Below are 15,592 nucleotides of genomic sequence, written 5' to 3' on the forward strand. Positions count from 1 at the left end.
ATTCACGTTCAACTTTAGCCCTAATTAAGGTGTGTGCCTTGGTTTTAACCGAATTTTCTACGAGCATGGCATTTTAAATTGTAACGAAACGCGAACGTAGTCCTGTAGATTCGTACTTCGTACGTCGGTGAAATTAATTTTCTCCACAGCTAAAAGTTGAGAAAGCTGTGCAATTTTAAGCGCTTTAATTATACATCTGACATATTTGCGATGGAAACTTCACGTCGAAAAAGTTGCATAACCAAAACGCCCTAAATATTTAACGTCATAATGAAACGTGTGTCGTTATACGAGCGATGAGCGCATGTACTCGACAGTCGACACGACTTCAACAATTCAACATCCCTTTAATACATATGTGAAGCGTCCGCCCTCCCCCTCCACTCACCTGATTTTGATATTTGCCGAAATACACGTGTCAAAACAATGCACGTAAATGAATTAGGTACTGTAACAGAAAAGTGTCTAGCGAAATAAAAAAAATATGATTGTTTGTATTGCATTTGTTCAGAGAACTATCTACAGAGAGCTGGATGGAACGAAATTTTCGGAGTTGCCAGATGAATTTTACTGCTTCATCCATTGCGGGCTCAAAAAACTTTTAAAATTTAGTGACGCTATTAAAAATCTGGGATTGAAACCACTTTCAATCAACTCAGCATGCTGAAATTAGGCTATTAAGTGAATTTTAGCTTTTCAACTTCAATGGATAACCTTTTTCAATGTTGGAGAAGTAAATTGTTTTGAAGAGTGTAATAGGTTGCTCTGCCCAATCGGCCAAATCACAAAAAAGTTGAGCTTTCAAATAAAAATCATTTTGGAAAATTTAAGTTTTGAAAAAGCTGAAATTCTTCGACTTCCAGCAAAAGCAAAACAAATGAATATAAATTGTAATCTTTTTCAAAAATAATTCAACACCTTGGTGCCCCAAGCTATTTTGATCCCTTTGTATTGAGCCGTTTTCCAGTTGGAAACATTTTTTAAAAAATGGGACAAATCGAAATTGTAGAAAATTTTTATTTTCTGTCAAAATCCTCCTAAATATTCTCCACAATATCCCTCCTTTCAAAAAATAAAAAAATAAAAATATTTCACTTGTATGGAACCTTTTAAAGTTGAAAAATATCAAAAATGTTTATTTTCATGAAAAATGATGAAAATAAAATGAATGTCGTGTCATGGAAATTATTGGACTAAGTAGGACCTAGGCACCTAGAAATGTGAAAGTAAATTTTCATTTGCATTAGAATTGCATAAAATAGCAATTGATGTACTTAACTGTTTCATCAAAGACAGGTGGCATAGTACATATTTTTAAGAAAAGTAAAACGATACAAACATTTAACATTATGATGTATCTTGTATTTTCAAGTAATTAATAACAGTTGTAATTTGTAACGCAACAAAATAAATGCATGCCACCATGCACATTATTGCATATGCAGGATCTGCAGGATTAAAAACCCCACAATATCCTGAAACGCCCATGCCTCACTCATCGTTGTTCATTTAATTAATAATTTTTTACCACTCAGCCGGCATCCTCATCCCTGCCTCCGAGGAGACTGCGATCATCGTAGCACTACTTCTCAAGAATTTGAGAAATAGGCCAACCTCACGCTCAGGACAAGGAGCCACGGCTCATCATCATGGTTACATCGACTCCATAATTGTATGGAGAAGGCGAAGATACATACTACAGAAATGATCCTGAAAGTATGATCTTAACTGCACAACTGTTACAGTTGGGTTCAAATACAATCTGGGTACACAGCTTATCTAAGAGTAGTAGTAGTAGTGTAGTAGTGTAGTAGTTTGCGAGACTACTTTAGCAGCCAAATAACTGGTTTTGTGTTGGAACATTTCATCTTCTACTTATGTGAATTCAAAATGAGCCAAAATGAAATACTTGTTTAGTATTCTTGAAATTGAGTTTTATTATTGCCCTATGAGGCTATGATACAAAACACATTTTATTTGTTATTCAAAAATAGGCCTACTAAACAAAGGGCCCACAAAAAAGCTGTATTTTATTATTGTGATGCTTAATTGTGCACATTTATTGTGTAGCATGCAATAATGTGACACTTGTATTTTTTTTATTATTTTTTTTTTTACATAATTTGTTTATTAGATAAGTACTCACAATTATAATGGAAATTGAAAATTATTTTACTAAACAACTCAAATGTATCAAAAGTTGAATTTAAAACTACGTATTCGAAGTACATTACAATAGTAATACCTTTTGAAAATCTTGGAAGTTCCAATAAATGAGGGAAAATAATTACTGCCCTGTCTTTAGTGCTTTTTGTTCACATATGTACTAGGCTACTATACTTGGGAAAATAAAATACCAAATAATTTTTATTTTTTATTTAAGTATAGAAAATAATTATGTATTTTAATACAATAAAATAACATAATATTGCAATGTGTTTCTTTTTACCCCTTTTTTTTTTTTGCATAATTTGTTTATTAGATAAGTACTCACAAATCATAATGGAAACTGATAAATGATTTTACTAAACAACTCAAATGTATCAAAAATTGAATTTCAAACTACGTATTCAAAGTATGCACTTATTGCACTTACAATAGCTTAATATTAACTTTTGGAATCATTGCAAGTTCCAATAAATTAGGGATAATAATTACTGCGGGCTGTTTAAATATCGCTTTTGTTCATGCTACTATTAAACTTGAGAAAATAAAATACCAAATAATTTTTTTTTTCATTCATAGAAAATAATTATGTATTTTAATACAATAAAATTACATATTGCAATGTGTTTCTCTACTCTTTTTTTTTTTTTGCATCTTAAACATTTTATTGGAAATCTTTTCTTAGGACACTGTATGCAGTGACATTAGCTAGATATAAACCATTTATGAACACGATCTAACAAAAAAACTTTAATAATTTGCATCGAATGTTGAATTTCAAAATAATAAAGCATTCCTTATAACTTTTGTGAGTCTTGCAAGTGCAAATCACAAAGTGTGGGAAAATAATTAGGTATTGTGGTGTTTTATTATTTGCACAATCTGAAATATCAAACAGGAAAACACCATATAATTTTTATTATTAAAATATTGAAACATATCACAGAGTGTTTTTTTTTTACTCAATTTCTTTTCGTATTTTACAAATCTGGTGCGCCACATTGTACAACGTGGTATTGGTCAAGGCTTGAATATCCCTTTAAACGCCATATTTTGCATGTCGAGCAGAGTGGCGCAGTGGAAGCGTGCTGGGCCCATAACCCAGAGGTCCGTGGATCGAAACCACGCTCTGCTAACTAAATTTTTTTATTTTTTAACCCTTCACGAAATGCATGAATGTGACAAACACAGCATTGAAACACATTTTTAAAAATTTCATAATGAAATTTCCGATAGGTTTTGAGAGAGAGTTGTACCTACCTAAAGTAGATTACATACAGCACTATTATTGCTATGCATACTTCATAACTGTATCGTTGATGTTATTTCAGCTTTCAGTGTCTGTCATCAGATCGAGAAACTTAAACAAGGGAATTCAGGGCGATCAAATTTTTATCAATGATATTTTATCAGGTATTTTTGGCAATAAAATGAGGCTGGTTTATTATTTATTTATTAAGCTGGCACATTGCTATATTTCAAAACTTCTGCAATAGTCATTTACCTACTTTGTTTGATGAGGCCTCCTTTTTTTTCATGATGTAGAGTAGAGGCCTTACTCTGAATCTCCTTTCAAACGATACGTGGATACCTTTGCTCATTATAATTATTGAGGTCACTTACCGGATTAACAAATTTCATAGTTTTTCGTCTCCATATTTATTCTAAAACTTCGTTACTTTTGTGTTTATTTAATGTCTCCAAGTTTATTAGGAAATCAGTTGATTGACTCAAGTTCCAATTTATATGTTTTCCATCTCAGTCTTTACTTTAATTAATTCTGATTCAGAGTTTAAAATTATTTTCAGGCCTAATTTTGAACGTTTTGAAGAAGAGGCCTTTTGTATATTCAACCAAAAACGAAAGAGAAACACGTCTTGGTTAGAAAGAAATCGATATCTAGGTATTTTTCTCGCATTATAAATGTAAAGTTGCATTTTTGGAGCTAAATTTCAGTAGGCCAAGATAATTTTTCAGTCACGATCAAGCAATTAAACATTTGAAAATCGTCGATAATAGTACTTTACAAATTCACTCGTCTGTTTGTTCTCTGGTTAGATGAAACTCGAGAAGCTAGCTCTATCTTTTGTTGAAAGTGTAAAAAGTACAGAATACAATTCATACATGCTCAACGTACGATTACATTACGAATCCATTATTTCTGTGTTTCCAATTTGAAACTTTCACGATACTCATCTTACACCTATTTTATAGAGATTAGATGAATTGAACTCGAGACCATTCCATCATAAATATTTTACCTAATCTTTGAAATTATTTGACAAAGCTGCGGTATAGTTAACGTTCAACACACGTTTTCTAATTCATTCGCACATAATGAAGTAAACAGACTTGAAATATTTTTAATTGACTTTTGGGCAATCAACATCAATGAAAAAAAATAATAATAATAATAAAAGAAAAAAGACAAAAATCAACAATAAATTGTACAAGAAACAATCACGCATGAAAAAATTCAACAACTTATTCTGAGTTTGTAAAACATAGAAATATGATTATATTGTGTCCCTGTTCTTAAAAAAATTAAAATGGTAATAAAATAAGCTCGATATAAGGTATAGGTAGTTGAATAAAATTTGAAGAAAAAAAATTGAATGAATAAGTATAAAATTTATCAACTGCTTATACATGTACAAAAAAATAGCGTATTACAAAAAAAAAATATATGCAATAATTAAAAATAATTTAAAAATTTCTTTATTCTTCTACTGGTTCTTCACTTTCTAAAATATTTTTGAAAGAAAATGGTTGGAATGGATATCCTTCTCCCATGTAAAATTTGCTCATGAACTCGACCCTGTGAACATAAATCATCGTGTGTTACAAATTGCAATCATAAACGAACTTTAGGAGCTGAAATTTTGGTTATAGGGGTTTTAGGACATGCTTTTTTGATTTAGCTTAGTTTTTTGTTCAAACTTGGCAACTTTTTTTGACTTTTTTTTTTGTGTTTTGGTTGAAAACTGGCTTAATTGATAGTTTGGACCCCAAAACAAAAAACAGAAAGACTTTTTAAAATTTGAGTTGTTTTTATGGTCAGGATGAGACTGCCAAAGTTGCGAAAATGACCCTTTTTGCTTACTTCAAGAGTTTGTAGCGACATCCATATTGTTTTGCGAAAAAACCAAGGTCATTTTCGGATTCTACGCACTTTTTCAAGTAAACTACTTTCTCCGATTTTTGATTTTCGAAGTTTCAAGCGCATAAGACTAATTTTTCTAAATACGAAAAATTCGATTTGAGCTCCGGGTGAACACAGTTTCGCGCCACGGTTACGTGGTGGAGTAACGCCAGCGTCGCGCGCTCCGAGTTTTAAAATATTATAAAATATAAAAATCTTCCGTATGCGTTTGAAACTTCAAAAATCAAAAATCGAGGAAAGTAGTTTGCTCAAAAAAGTGCGTAGAATCCGAAAATGACCTTGGTTTTTTTCGCAAAACAATATGGATGTCGCTACAAACTCTTGAAGTACCTGGGGCAAAAACGGCCATATTCGCAACTTTGTTTACAGTCTCTCCTGACCACAAAAACAACTCAAACTTGGAAAAACTCGCTCTGTTTTTTGTTTTAGGGTCTAAACTATCGATCAAGCCCCTTTTCAACCAGAACAAAAATAATTATGCAGTGCTTAGTGTTATCTATCCAACATAATGAATCGAGAAAAAATTGATTCCTGTAAATCAACATTTTTTCTTTTATTTTTTCACATTATCTACCTATTATTATTATTTTTTGAAAATTTCTAGATTGATAATTCATCAGTAGGTATCTCTGGCATTCAATCTTTCAGGTCCTCCATGAAATTGGACCCTGAAAAGTCACCCTTTTTTTCTCTCTCTCCCTAACGTGGGGTTGGCCGGGAGTATGCCACAACAATCAACTCACCAATGCAAACGTAAGGTATGCAGAAACGCTGACAGGCCTTCCATCATGACAAGTATGGCTATAGTGAAAAATGACCATGCACCAAAGGCCATATAAATAGCAACGCCTCCGAACTTGTAAGATTCAACAACTAATCCCTGTTTCAACACTTGATTCCAAAGGACTTCGGAAAGCTCTGCGAATAACAAAATCGTATAAAGTATCACCGCCATCTACATATAATACATTGCAATGAGAGGATAAAACTGTTTAAAATAACTTACGAGCATGAGCTAAAGATAACGCCCACAGTCGAAGGTAAGAGGCAGTGTGAGAAACGGTGCTTAGCACGTATTCGATGGTTTCGATGGCTTGATGAATTAAAATTTCACCCATCTCGTCTTCTTCTTCGTGGTGTTCGGGTTCGTGATGATACTGCAGGGCTAGATCTTCGTCTAGTCCGGCAGGAGGTTCACCTCCCTGCATTTCGATCCCCTGATGCAAATCCCCATTATTTATCGACTATCACAAAACCATAGTAATTCGCATAAATATTGAAAGTGTTCGGAAGAATGATCGATAGTGTACGACAGATTACATATTCAAAACTTACATATTGCCTTCTTTTCTTTCGCTTTTTCGCCAATATCATGTATATCGGTTTACCGGCCAGCATTACCGGAATACAGCACAACGCGACTATCAAGAATGTCGTTTGAAGTTCTTCCTTTCGAAAGTATTAAAAATACAGTCAATAATTAATCAAATAGGTAGGTAAGCTTTCGATTAATTTGACAATTTTTTCCATATACTGTAATTGGCAACTTACTTGATGTTCAAACATGTATTGCGAACAACCTGTCGGCACATCGGTATTCTTTTTATGCAACATCATATTGATGAAGGTTATCAGAACGGACGGAGCACACGATGGACTAGTTCCCAGGGCTATAAATATGATAAATTGTCGATCAAACCATCGGCTTATCAACCGAATCACACGATTGTGCTGATGACAATACTTACGATTTGTTGGTCCGTATAATATCCATTTCATAAACATCAACGCGGCCATGTAAAAAAATAATAACACCAGAAACAACAGTTGAGGAATAAACTGTACAAACACGTTGATGTTTTTTTTAAAATGTCTGCAAAATAAAAAACAAATGAAAAATTTATCAGATTATCATACGATAGGTAGTTAAAATAACCGGCCTATTATAATAATTATAGATTTAACGTAAACAGGTATTTTTTGTTCTCATAATTTATTATGTATTTCAAATCGAGATATGAGCCTTAATATTTTGGCTCTATTTTTACTACCATCAAGTTTTGAGGTTCATTTGACCCAATTGAAAAAAAAACATCAATTTTTCGAGCCAAGATTATTTTCAAAAAAAAAAAAAAAACAAAAAAAATCATCGAATTCTATAGGTAACGCACTATTTTAGAAACATTTTGAGTATTTCTGCGGTATTTTGCTCAATTTTCACCATGTATGTATCATAAATTTTCAGTCCATTTTTTCAACAGCTAAGTATTTTAAGGCATTTCAATAAATTTTACGAACAACTTTCGTAAGCTTTGCTCTAAAATTTCGAGAAAAACAGCCAAAAAATTAGGTTTTTTTTTAGTTTTTTAAAATTTGCAATATTGATCAGAAAATTGGCACCACTGCGTTCCAAAATATCTTCCCAGTTTCAAAAATGATCATTCCATGAATGGGCTTGATTATTTCGAAATATTCGAGGAAAAAAATTTCAATGGACCAGCTTACCCTGGAAGCAAATATACGATTTGCAAATTTTCAACCGTTCAGTAGGGCAATGGCCTAGGTTAACGCAGAATCTCAATTACCTAATATCTTTTGGGACTGGGCAAGTTTTCTCAAAACTGTTTGAGAAGGAGCCAGAGTAAAAAAAACACGATTTTTAAAAAAAATTCCTTGTTTTTAAGGACCCAGAACTCTCCTTTAAAGGAACCTCCGAAGGAACAATTTTATCTGAGTAACTTTCAACTCAAAATTAAGATCTCTACTAAATTTGTTCAAAATCCTCCGATTTTTTTTTCGCGATCTATCTTAAAATCGGTAGGTATTATGTACAACTAAAATTTTTATCCAGGTAACCACAGTCTGATCAGATCTAATCAGGTCGAATTTGATTTGATCCATAAAACGTCCGGATATAATGAGACCAGATACAATCCAATCATTTTTCCCTAAGGGGTCATTTTGAATAATTGTATTTACACCATTTTAACGAGTTTTTCAGCTACCTCTGTATGTTTCAAGCAATTTTCACCCAATAAGTTGACTCAACGTTCACTTTTTGAAAATTCAAGTTTTAACAAAATTTTTAGCGTTTTCCGTTGCAAAGTACAATTTATTCAACTACTTAGGTATGGTATATTAGGGTGTTCCTTATTTTGAAAAGTTGGAATTTTGTAGCTCCCCCCAAAAAAAAACATGACCTCAGGTGAGAAAATAATTTCCTATTTTTTATTTTTTCCCTATCTGTAAAAAAAGTGGTGCCGGTAGCCCCCTAAGTGGGGAAAAAATAAAAAAAATTAAAAAAAAGTTCTATTCATAGAAATTTTTTGTTTCTGCACCAGAATGTTTCTAAAAATACCTAATCCCCTTTTTAAGAAAAAAATTTCCCCGGCCCTTCAAACCATATTGGCCCCCTAGAATTGTTCTACATAACCCCCTTTTCGAGAAAAAACCATTGTTGGACCTCCAAATGATTTTGGCTCTCTTGCATGGAGCTCCTCAAATTTAGGATAAATGAAAAAAATATTATATGTAAATTGATGTCTGTTGATATTTTTTGAGAATTTTTTATTTATGTGCAGAATCTTTCTGAATAAGCACTTTTTTAAAGAAAAACCTTCCCCCCGGTCTCCCAAATCATGTCGGGTACCTTTAAAGCCCCCCAAAGTTGAAAAAAATCAACAAAAAAATGAAAAATTCATATCTATACAAATTTTTTGATAATGTTTCATTTCTGAGCCGAGTACTTTTAGATAGGTAACCAATTTTTCAAGAAAAGCACCCTTTTCTCCAAATGATGGTGGTCCATTTTTATGAGACCCCTAAAATTGAAGAATATTGAGAAAGATGAAAATTGATGTCTATAGGTACTCGAGGTGAAAATTTTTCATCTCTGGGCAGAATGCTTCTAAATAATTCTTTTTTCCAGAAAAACCTTTTCTCAGTCCCCTCTACAATTCTCACCACCTACATAGATGATAGAGATCCACAGAGTTGATTTTTTTTTTGGAATGGAGGTGAAGTCTTCTCTGCAAAGATAGTTTCAAGTCATGGATATGTTTTTTTTTTTTGGCTTTAAACTTGAAAATTAAATCTTATCGTTGATAGGGATTCTTGACGATTTTTTCCAAGTTTTCAAGTCTTGCATTACAAAATATCAGAACGTCAATAAGTCTTCTGAGAAAATTTGACATAAGTTAATTTTATTACAAAACGTCTACTTCAAAGTTTCTCGATGTCAAAATTCAGAAATTTGTTCTTTTTCTACAAGTTTTTAAAAATCTGACATAGGTAGTGCTTTTCTGATGAAGATCGACTAAATCCAAGGATTAGAATATGGAAGAAAAAAATGTAATAATATTCATCTTTTTTCATATTGTGGGGAAAGAGACATAGACAAGTTCCACCTTTTCATCATGTAGACAGGTCATAAAATATTTAACAGTATTTCTAATGAAAATGGACCTGATGTGAAAAAAGTAAAAATTTCAATTTTTCTGATTTCTTTCATATTTGGAGATGGGGGGAGGGGGAGAGGCGTGCTCCCTAGCACGACTCATTTTTACTAACGTGATTGAAGAAGTTTTTCATGTGAAACCCGACAACAATTTAGGGCGTCATTAAATATTTTTTCACTAGTATGTAGGTGTAAATATGAGCTCTCCCCTCTAATCCACTGGTAAGTCTTGGGTGGAGATAGGGGGCTAAAATTGGTATATAGGTTGATTTTACGTAAGTAGGGACTCAACTGAGGTGTTGGAGCTAGAAAATTCACAATTTAAAAAAATTTTCCTGATACTTCGATTTTTTCATACCTATATGGGAAAATTGGGGGGCCCACCGGCACGACTTTTTTTCACCTAGGGGGCTAAAATTTTCAGGGTATTATTTTCTCACCCCGAGGTCATGTTTTTGGGGGGTGGGAGCGAAAAAAATCGAAAAAAAAATGTTTTCGCCATACAAATAAGGAGCACCCTAAGGTATATAGAAATCTTATAAATTTTGCTGCTCCGATTCTTTTCATGTTTTAGAGTTTTTTTTCATCTCCCCTCACCCCTCCCCGCTCATCAAGGCACCTAATTGAGTTCTCAGCCAGCATGTGGATAATTTTAAGACCGGTTTACGTCAGTTATCATTCCATATTAGGTAGGTAGGTACTAGGTAGGTACAACTTAGAAACGTGAACTTACAAATGGTTTACAACACTAAGGGTAACTCCAAACATCATATGAACTACGCCAAAAATGATCGACAATTTCATTTTGAACGAATTCAAAAAAATGATTTTGTTTTTCGCAATCTGAAAACAAAACAAAAACAATTAGATTAGTAAACATACATATTGCACCTGAAACTGCGCAGGAGACTGAGAAAAATTTGGAGACAGGAAAAGAAATTTTCGCATACCCGAGCAGGTAGGTACTTGTACTTTAGTATAATTTTTATTTTTAATGAAAACAAGAATTTTGAAATTTCTATACGTATGCATCCAGAATTCAAAACTTTTATTTTAAAAAACCAAAAATTGAAATCATTCTTTAAAAAAAATTGAAATTCTATCTGAATTGTATCACGAAGAAAATAATAACGCTTTTGCGACGATAATCCAACTCTTACTTGCCATACTGGATCCAATCCGATAGGATAAGGTATTTGAGAAAATTGGGTAGTTTTAGGATCCAATGTCAGTTCTTTATTGCCTTCAATATCTGTTTCGTTGAGAGTAGAGTTGATTCTGACTATCCAGCTGGAGCCGAACGCGTTGAATGATTTTGAGAACACATCGTTGTATATGATACCAGTATAAATTGAAAAGAATCCCATTAACAATATGATGTAACGACCGCTAAAAAATATATTCCAAACCTGAGAGAAAAAAAAAATGTTCAAATATTCGAGTACAGGTAAAACAGATCATGGATAGGTAAGGTACACATTTTGGTCAGTATTTGAACCAGAGAAGACGAGAAGAGCTTACCTCACTATTAATTTTCTTTTTGGTAAGCTGTTGCTCTCTTAGAACCATGAAACCGCCGAATAAGGTTAAAATCAAACCGTGACCAGCATCACCGAACATGATACCAAATAAGAAAGGGAATGTTATAATAGAATATAAAGCTGCAAATAAAAATTAACCAGTTTGAATGAGATATGGTTGTGCGAAAGATATAGGTGGTATGCAAATGCTGCCAATATTCAGGTGTATGAGACGTACCCGGATTTACTTCGCGATACGAAGCGATACCGTAAGAGTCTATTAAATTTTGGAAGCCTTGGGTAAATTTATTGGTTCGATTGAACGTTGGTGGATTTTCATTCGTTTCGATTACGTTTAAAAATGATGGAATCGAACTACCGACAGCTTTCTGTAAAACAAAAAAAAAAAAGTTAAATCAACGGATGATAACGATTAATAAATACTTAGGTATATGTACCTAAACTAATACTCGTAGATCCTATTTTCGTACAAATTGATCTGTTCGAAATTATACTAGGCCTATTCCTTTCGTAATTGCAAAATTTCAAAAAATTAATTTATTTTCAGGGTTTTGTAAAGTTTTATTCGAAGATTGCCAATAATTTTTTTTTTAGGAATTATCAAGAACCGGTTCGTGAACAGACATTGAATCGGTTTCAATGGATTAAGTAAGTAAATCTAACACCAGTTCAGATAAAATGTACCATTTCTTCGCAAAACATGGAAATGCGTCGTTAACGCATCAATTTTTCAAAAGAAAAATTCAATCTGAAACTAGGAATGTTTTTGAAGAGTTTGAAACGAAAGTGAAATTTTTACGATTGAAAGTGCATTCATAATTCGAATGAGAAATGTACTGGTAATGAAATCATTACCCAAGTTTTTTTTTTCGTTCATTCAAAAACTAATTACTTATCAACATTACGTGAGATTTCTGCAACATACTCATTGCATTATTCTAATTTGGAAAGAACGTTATAAGAGTTCTTACTTACGCCACCATCAGCTAAAGTTTGTCTTATAAAAGGCAAATCGTTCAATGGCACCCAACATTCTCCGATGAGGCATTTTTTCGTTACGTCCATATTGAATAGATTTAACGTGTGGTAAATAGCCTTCATCTTACGAACCATCACACTCCAGTTGTGTAGTTTTTTTGCAACCGTGGTCAGCACACGTTGCCTGTGATCGTGCGTTTGGTTTAAAACCTGTTTAAAACAAAATAGGAATTGAAAAAATATTTATATAGCATTTACTACGGGACTATAGGTACATAGGTACTTGCTACATCTAACAACTTTCTTTACAAAATAATAATAGTCTATAATAATCATAATGGGTTGAATAAGACTTAGGTAAGCCTGCTAAATAATTGAAATGCCATCTTAAAACGTAAGTTTGGCAGAACTCGATAATAATTACCAAATTTAGATCTTCGATTCTGGTCTTGACCCCTTTCAATAGATCTTGTCTTTCTGCGTACGAACTGGGGCAGTTGTAAAACGAAGCGTGATATCCAGAGCAGACTTTTTTCACCCTAGACTTCAACTGTTCTCCTTGGAAAAATGCTACGAACACGGTTTTGTATATTGCATTTCCCTGAAAACCAAAAATTAAGATTAACCTCGATATATTGCTCCTAAAGCTGATGACGTGTGTGATGTCCAATGGAGCATCTACGAGAAAATCCAAACTTGAGATTGGGCCTCTGGCAAAGTTTGGACTGAATTGAATTATTTTTCTACTTAAAAAAAAAAAAACTGAGATTTTCAGTTTAAAATTCAAAAATACGTACTGTCGCAGGATCTTCCAAAGGCTCCGCTAATTCGGCTCGTCTCAAGAATACATTTCCTCTACTTATCCTCCACAGCATTCGTTCAAAACCAGGCACTCTCTCTCTAGGTACAACGCCGGCTACGAAGCTGAAACATAAACCAAAATTATGCAATCTCTCGCATAGGTAGGTATATTTTTATGACAGCTATTTTCTCGAGTACAGACCATATAGTTCTATATAACGACCAAACAATTATCCACTCGAACGCGTCCTGCACTTCACTATATAGAGCTGTATAGTTTTCCTCAAGTTATCAACTCCCTATTCATTTTTATTCGCATTTTATTTCCCATAAAAAAATTTTCTAATCACCCCGAGGTTATCTGTTCCGAAGTGTGGGTTTGATTACACAGCGCCTGCACTCGATTCGATAGACTTTATTTGATTTTGCAAACACGATACGTAAAATTACATAATTCGAACCGTAAGGCGCCGACGTATATGTACTTATCGCGGTTTGGCTTGAAATATGGTAAGTACCGTACGAGTAAATAAACTGCGAGTAAAATCAACAAACTAAATTACCCCAATCGTCCTCTAATCACTTGTTGACTGTCTTCGCTGATGAGAGCTTTTGTAATTGAGTCGTTGCCAGTGGATGACGGCGTCGTGGAATCTTGCTGCAAAATTATAAATTAAAACGCGGGTTAGAAAATTTTGAATTATAAACGTGTGTATTTGGATCATTTTCTTAAAATTGTACAGTAACAAATAATTTGATGCGAAAATTCGAATAAAAAATGACTATGCTGTAAGTCTCGCCGAAAGAGCATTGCGCTCTCTAGAGCAATTTGCAACCATGAAGTAATTCGAATTTTATTGGAGGCTTCTTGCAGATAAGCTTAAAGATGGTCTTAATTGAATTAGAGGGTTGTTTAGTCCAAAATCTTCAAATTTAAATTCAAAACAACAGGAGGGGTATTTTATATAAATATATATTTTTTCAATTTTAAAAATAAGTTATAATAGCTTCGAAATTTGGCCAGCTTTTGAAAATTGAGCTTTTCGATTTTTGGAAATTTTGGAAACAGCTCTCTATAATTTTAAAACATTATAGTCCGGCATATAGCAATAGGAGTAATTGCACCTCCCCCCCCACCGATCCTCCGGGACAACTTTTTTCTTAAAAGGGACATCCTAAGGAACATTTTAAGCAAGCTTGCCCAAAAAAAGATGGTCTTACTTACAAAATGGCGGCCATTTTGATTGGCAGGTCAGCCGAAATCGCAGATTTTGCGTTTCAACATGGGATTTGCACGAAATTTTTCAAATTCTACAAAGGTAGATCGAAAGATCATGCTAAAATTTATAACTTGTCAAAATTTCAAGTGCAAAAGTGCGTTTTTCGATTTTTGGTGAATTTTTGAAAATCCAATTCAGGACAAAAATGAGAGAAAAAATCAAAATTTTACCAAATTGACCAAGAATGCTGAAATTTGGGATATACCCTATTTTCGACATGCCAAATCGACTGGAAACTGTTTCAAACCGTTTTGAGCAGTTCTGGAGCCTCCAGCAGATTTTTGAAAATCGAAATTCCCACAAACTTCCATTAAATTGGAGTTGTAAAGCTAAAATTTATTCTAAAAACTAATTTCAATACGCTACGAAGTACTGCAGGTGAATTTCAAGTCGTTTTGGAGCCTCCAGCAACTTTTTGACAATTCCTGAAGCCTCCAGCAGATTTTTGAAACTTTGAATTTTCACAAAATTTCATCAAATGGAGATGGAAAGCTGAAATTTATTCTACATTCTAATTTTAACTACCTCTGAAGACGACTTCAGGTGGGTTCAAGTCATTTTAGGGCCTCCAGCGACTTTTTTGAAAATTACTGGAGCCTCCAGCAGATTGTTATAAAATTTCATCAAATGTAGATGGAACGCTGAAATTCACTCTACGCTCCAATTTCAACATCCTCTGAAGACGACTGCAGGTGGGTTCAAGTCATTTTAGAGCCTCCAGCGATTTTTTTTGAAAATTACTGGAGCCTCCAGTACATTTTTGAAACTTGAAATTCCCCCAACATTAATTTATCAAATGGAGTTAGCAAGCTGAAATTTACTTCGCAGACTAGATGGTGGTTTCAAATGGTTTTGAAGCTTCCAGATATACTTTTAGGAAAGGGTATAGGAGGATAAGGTACGGTTTTGGGCCCAGAAATGGATTTCGACGAAATTTACACCAAAGGTTACCCATGATGAGAAGATACGCTCAAAAAATTTTCAGACCCCCAGACCTTTTTTTCAGGGGGGGAGGGGCCAAAATGTGTTTTTTAAACTTTATTTTCCAGTGTTTCGCCAAAAGTAGATAAAAATTTCGCGTTTTTTTGTATCGATTCTTAAGGGTGAGGGGAAGCCCCTGAAATTTTTTCAAAATTTTTCGGACCATTTTTCACCAAATTGTGGCGTTTTGAAAATTTTGAGCGGCCATTTTGTAAAGAAGTTGCGG

The 15,592-nt window shown here is 33.5% G+C and overlaps 1 protein-coding gene and 2 non-coding genes across 4 annotated transcripts in view; 1 reads left to right on the forward strand and 2 right to left on the reverse strand.

Moving 5' to 3' along the window:
• Window positions 1–1,526: 1,526 nt before the first annotated feature.
• On the reverse strand, window positions 1,527–1,726 carry LOC135838276 (small nucleolar RNA U3). Its single transcript, XR_010557365.1, has one exon. It is a non-coding gene; the product is annotated as a small nucleolar RNA U3 (small nucleolar RNA).
• A 1,503-nt stretch (window positions 1,727–3,229) lies between these two features.
• On the forward strand, window positions 3,230–3,301 carry TRNAM-CAU (transfer RNA methionine (anticodon CAU)). Its single transcript has one exon. It is a non-coding gene; the product is annotated as a tRNA-Met (tRNA).
• Window positions 3,302–4,513: 1,212 nt separating this feature from the next.
• Window positions 4,514–15,592, reverse strand: part of Vha100-2 (V-type ATPase subunit a family protein Vha100-2) — a 64,414-nt gene continuing 53,335 nt past the window's right edge. The window contains exons 5-18 of one of the 2 annotated variants that reach the window (XM_065347761.1): window positions 13,669–13,763; window positions 13,102–13,228; window positions 12,729–12,905; window positions 12,302–12,514; window positions 11,544–11,694; window positions 11,307–11,446; window positions 10,946–11,194; window positions 10,519–10,628; window positions 7,078–7,202; window positions 6,881–6,999; window positions 6,665–6,778; window positions 6,336–6,546; window positions 6,073–6,247; window positions 4,514–4,984 (exon numbers count right to left, since the gene is read on the reverse strand). In XM_065347761.1, the coding sequence (XP_065203833.1) occupies window positions 4,885–4,984; window positions 6,073–6,247; window positions 6,336–6,546; window positions 6,665–6,778; window positions 6,881–6,999; window positions 7,078–7,202; window positions 10,519–10,628; window positions 10,946–11,194; window positions 11,307–11,446; window positions 11,544–11,694; window positions 12,302–12,514; window positions 12,729–12,905; window positions 13,102–13,228; window positions 13,669–13,763 (2,106 nt within the window). In that variant the 3' untranslated portion in view covers window positions 4,514–4,884. Of the gene's footprint in view, window positions 4,985–6,072; window positions 6,248–6,335; window positions 6,574–6,664; window positions 6,779–6,880; window positions 7,000–7,077; window positions 7,203–10,518; window positions 10,629–10,945; window positions 11,195–11,306; window positions 11,447–11,543; window positions 11,695–12,301; window positions 12,515–12,728; window positions 12,906–13,101; window positions 13,229–13,668; window positions 13,764–15,592 lie in introns of both variants that reach the window. The other variant, XM_065347760.1, reaches the window with a different exon arrangement.

This window comes from Planococcus citri, chromosome 2 (assembly GCF_950023065.1).
Source record: "Planococcus citri chromosome 2, ihPlaCitr1.1, whole genome shotgun sequence".
In the NCBI taxonomy this organism is placed as follows: domain Eukaryota; kingdom Metazoa; phylum Arthropoda; class Insecta; order Hemiptera; family Pseudococcidae; genus Planococcus; species Planococcus citri.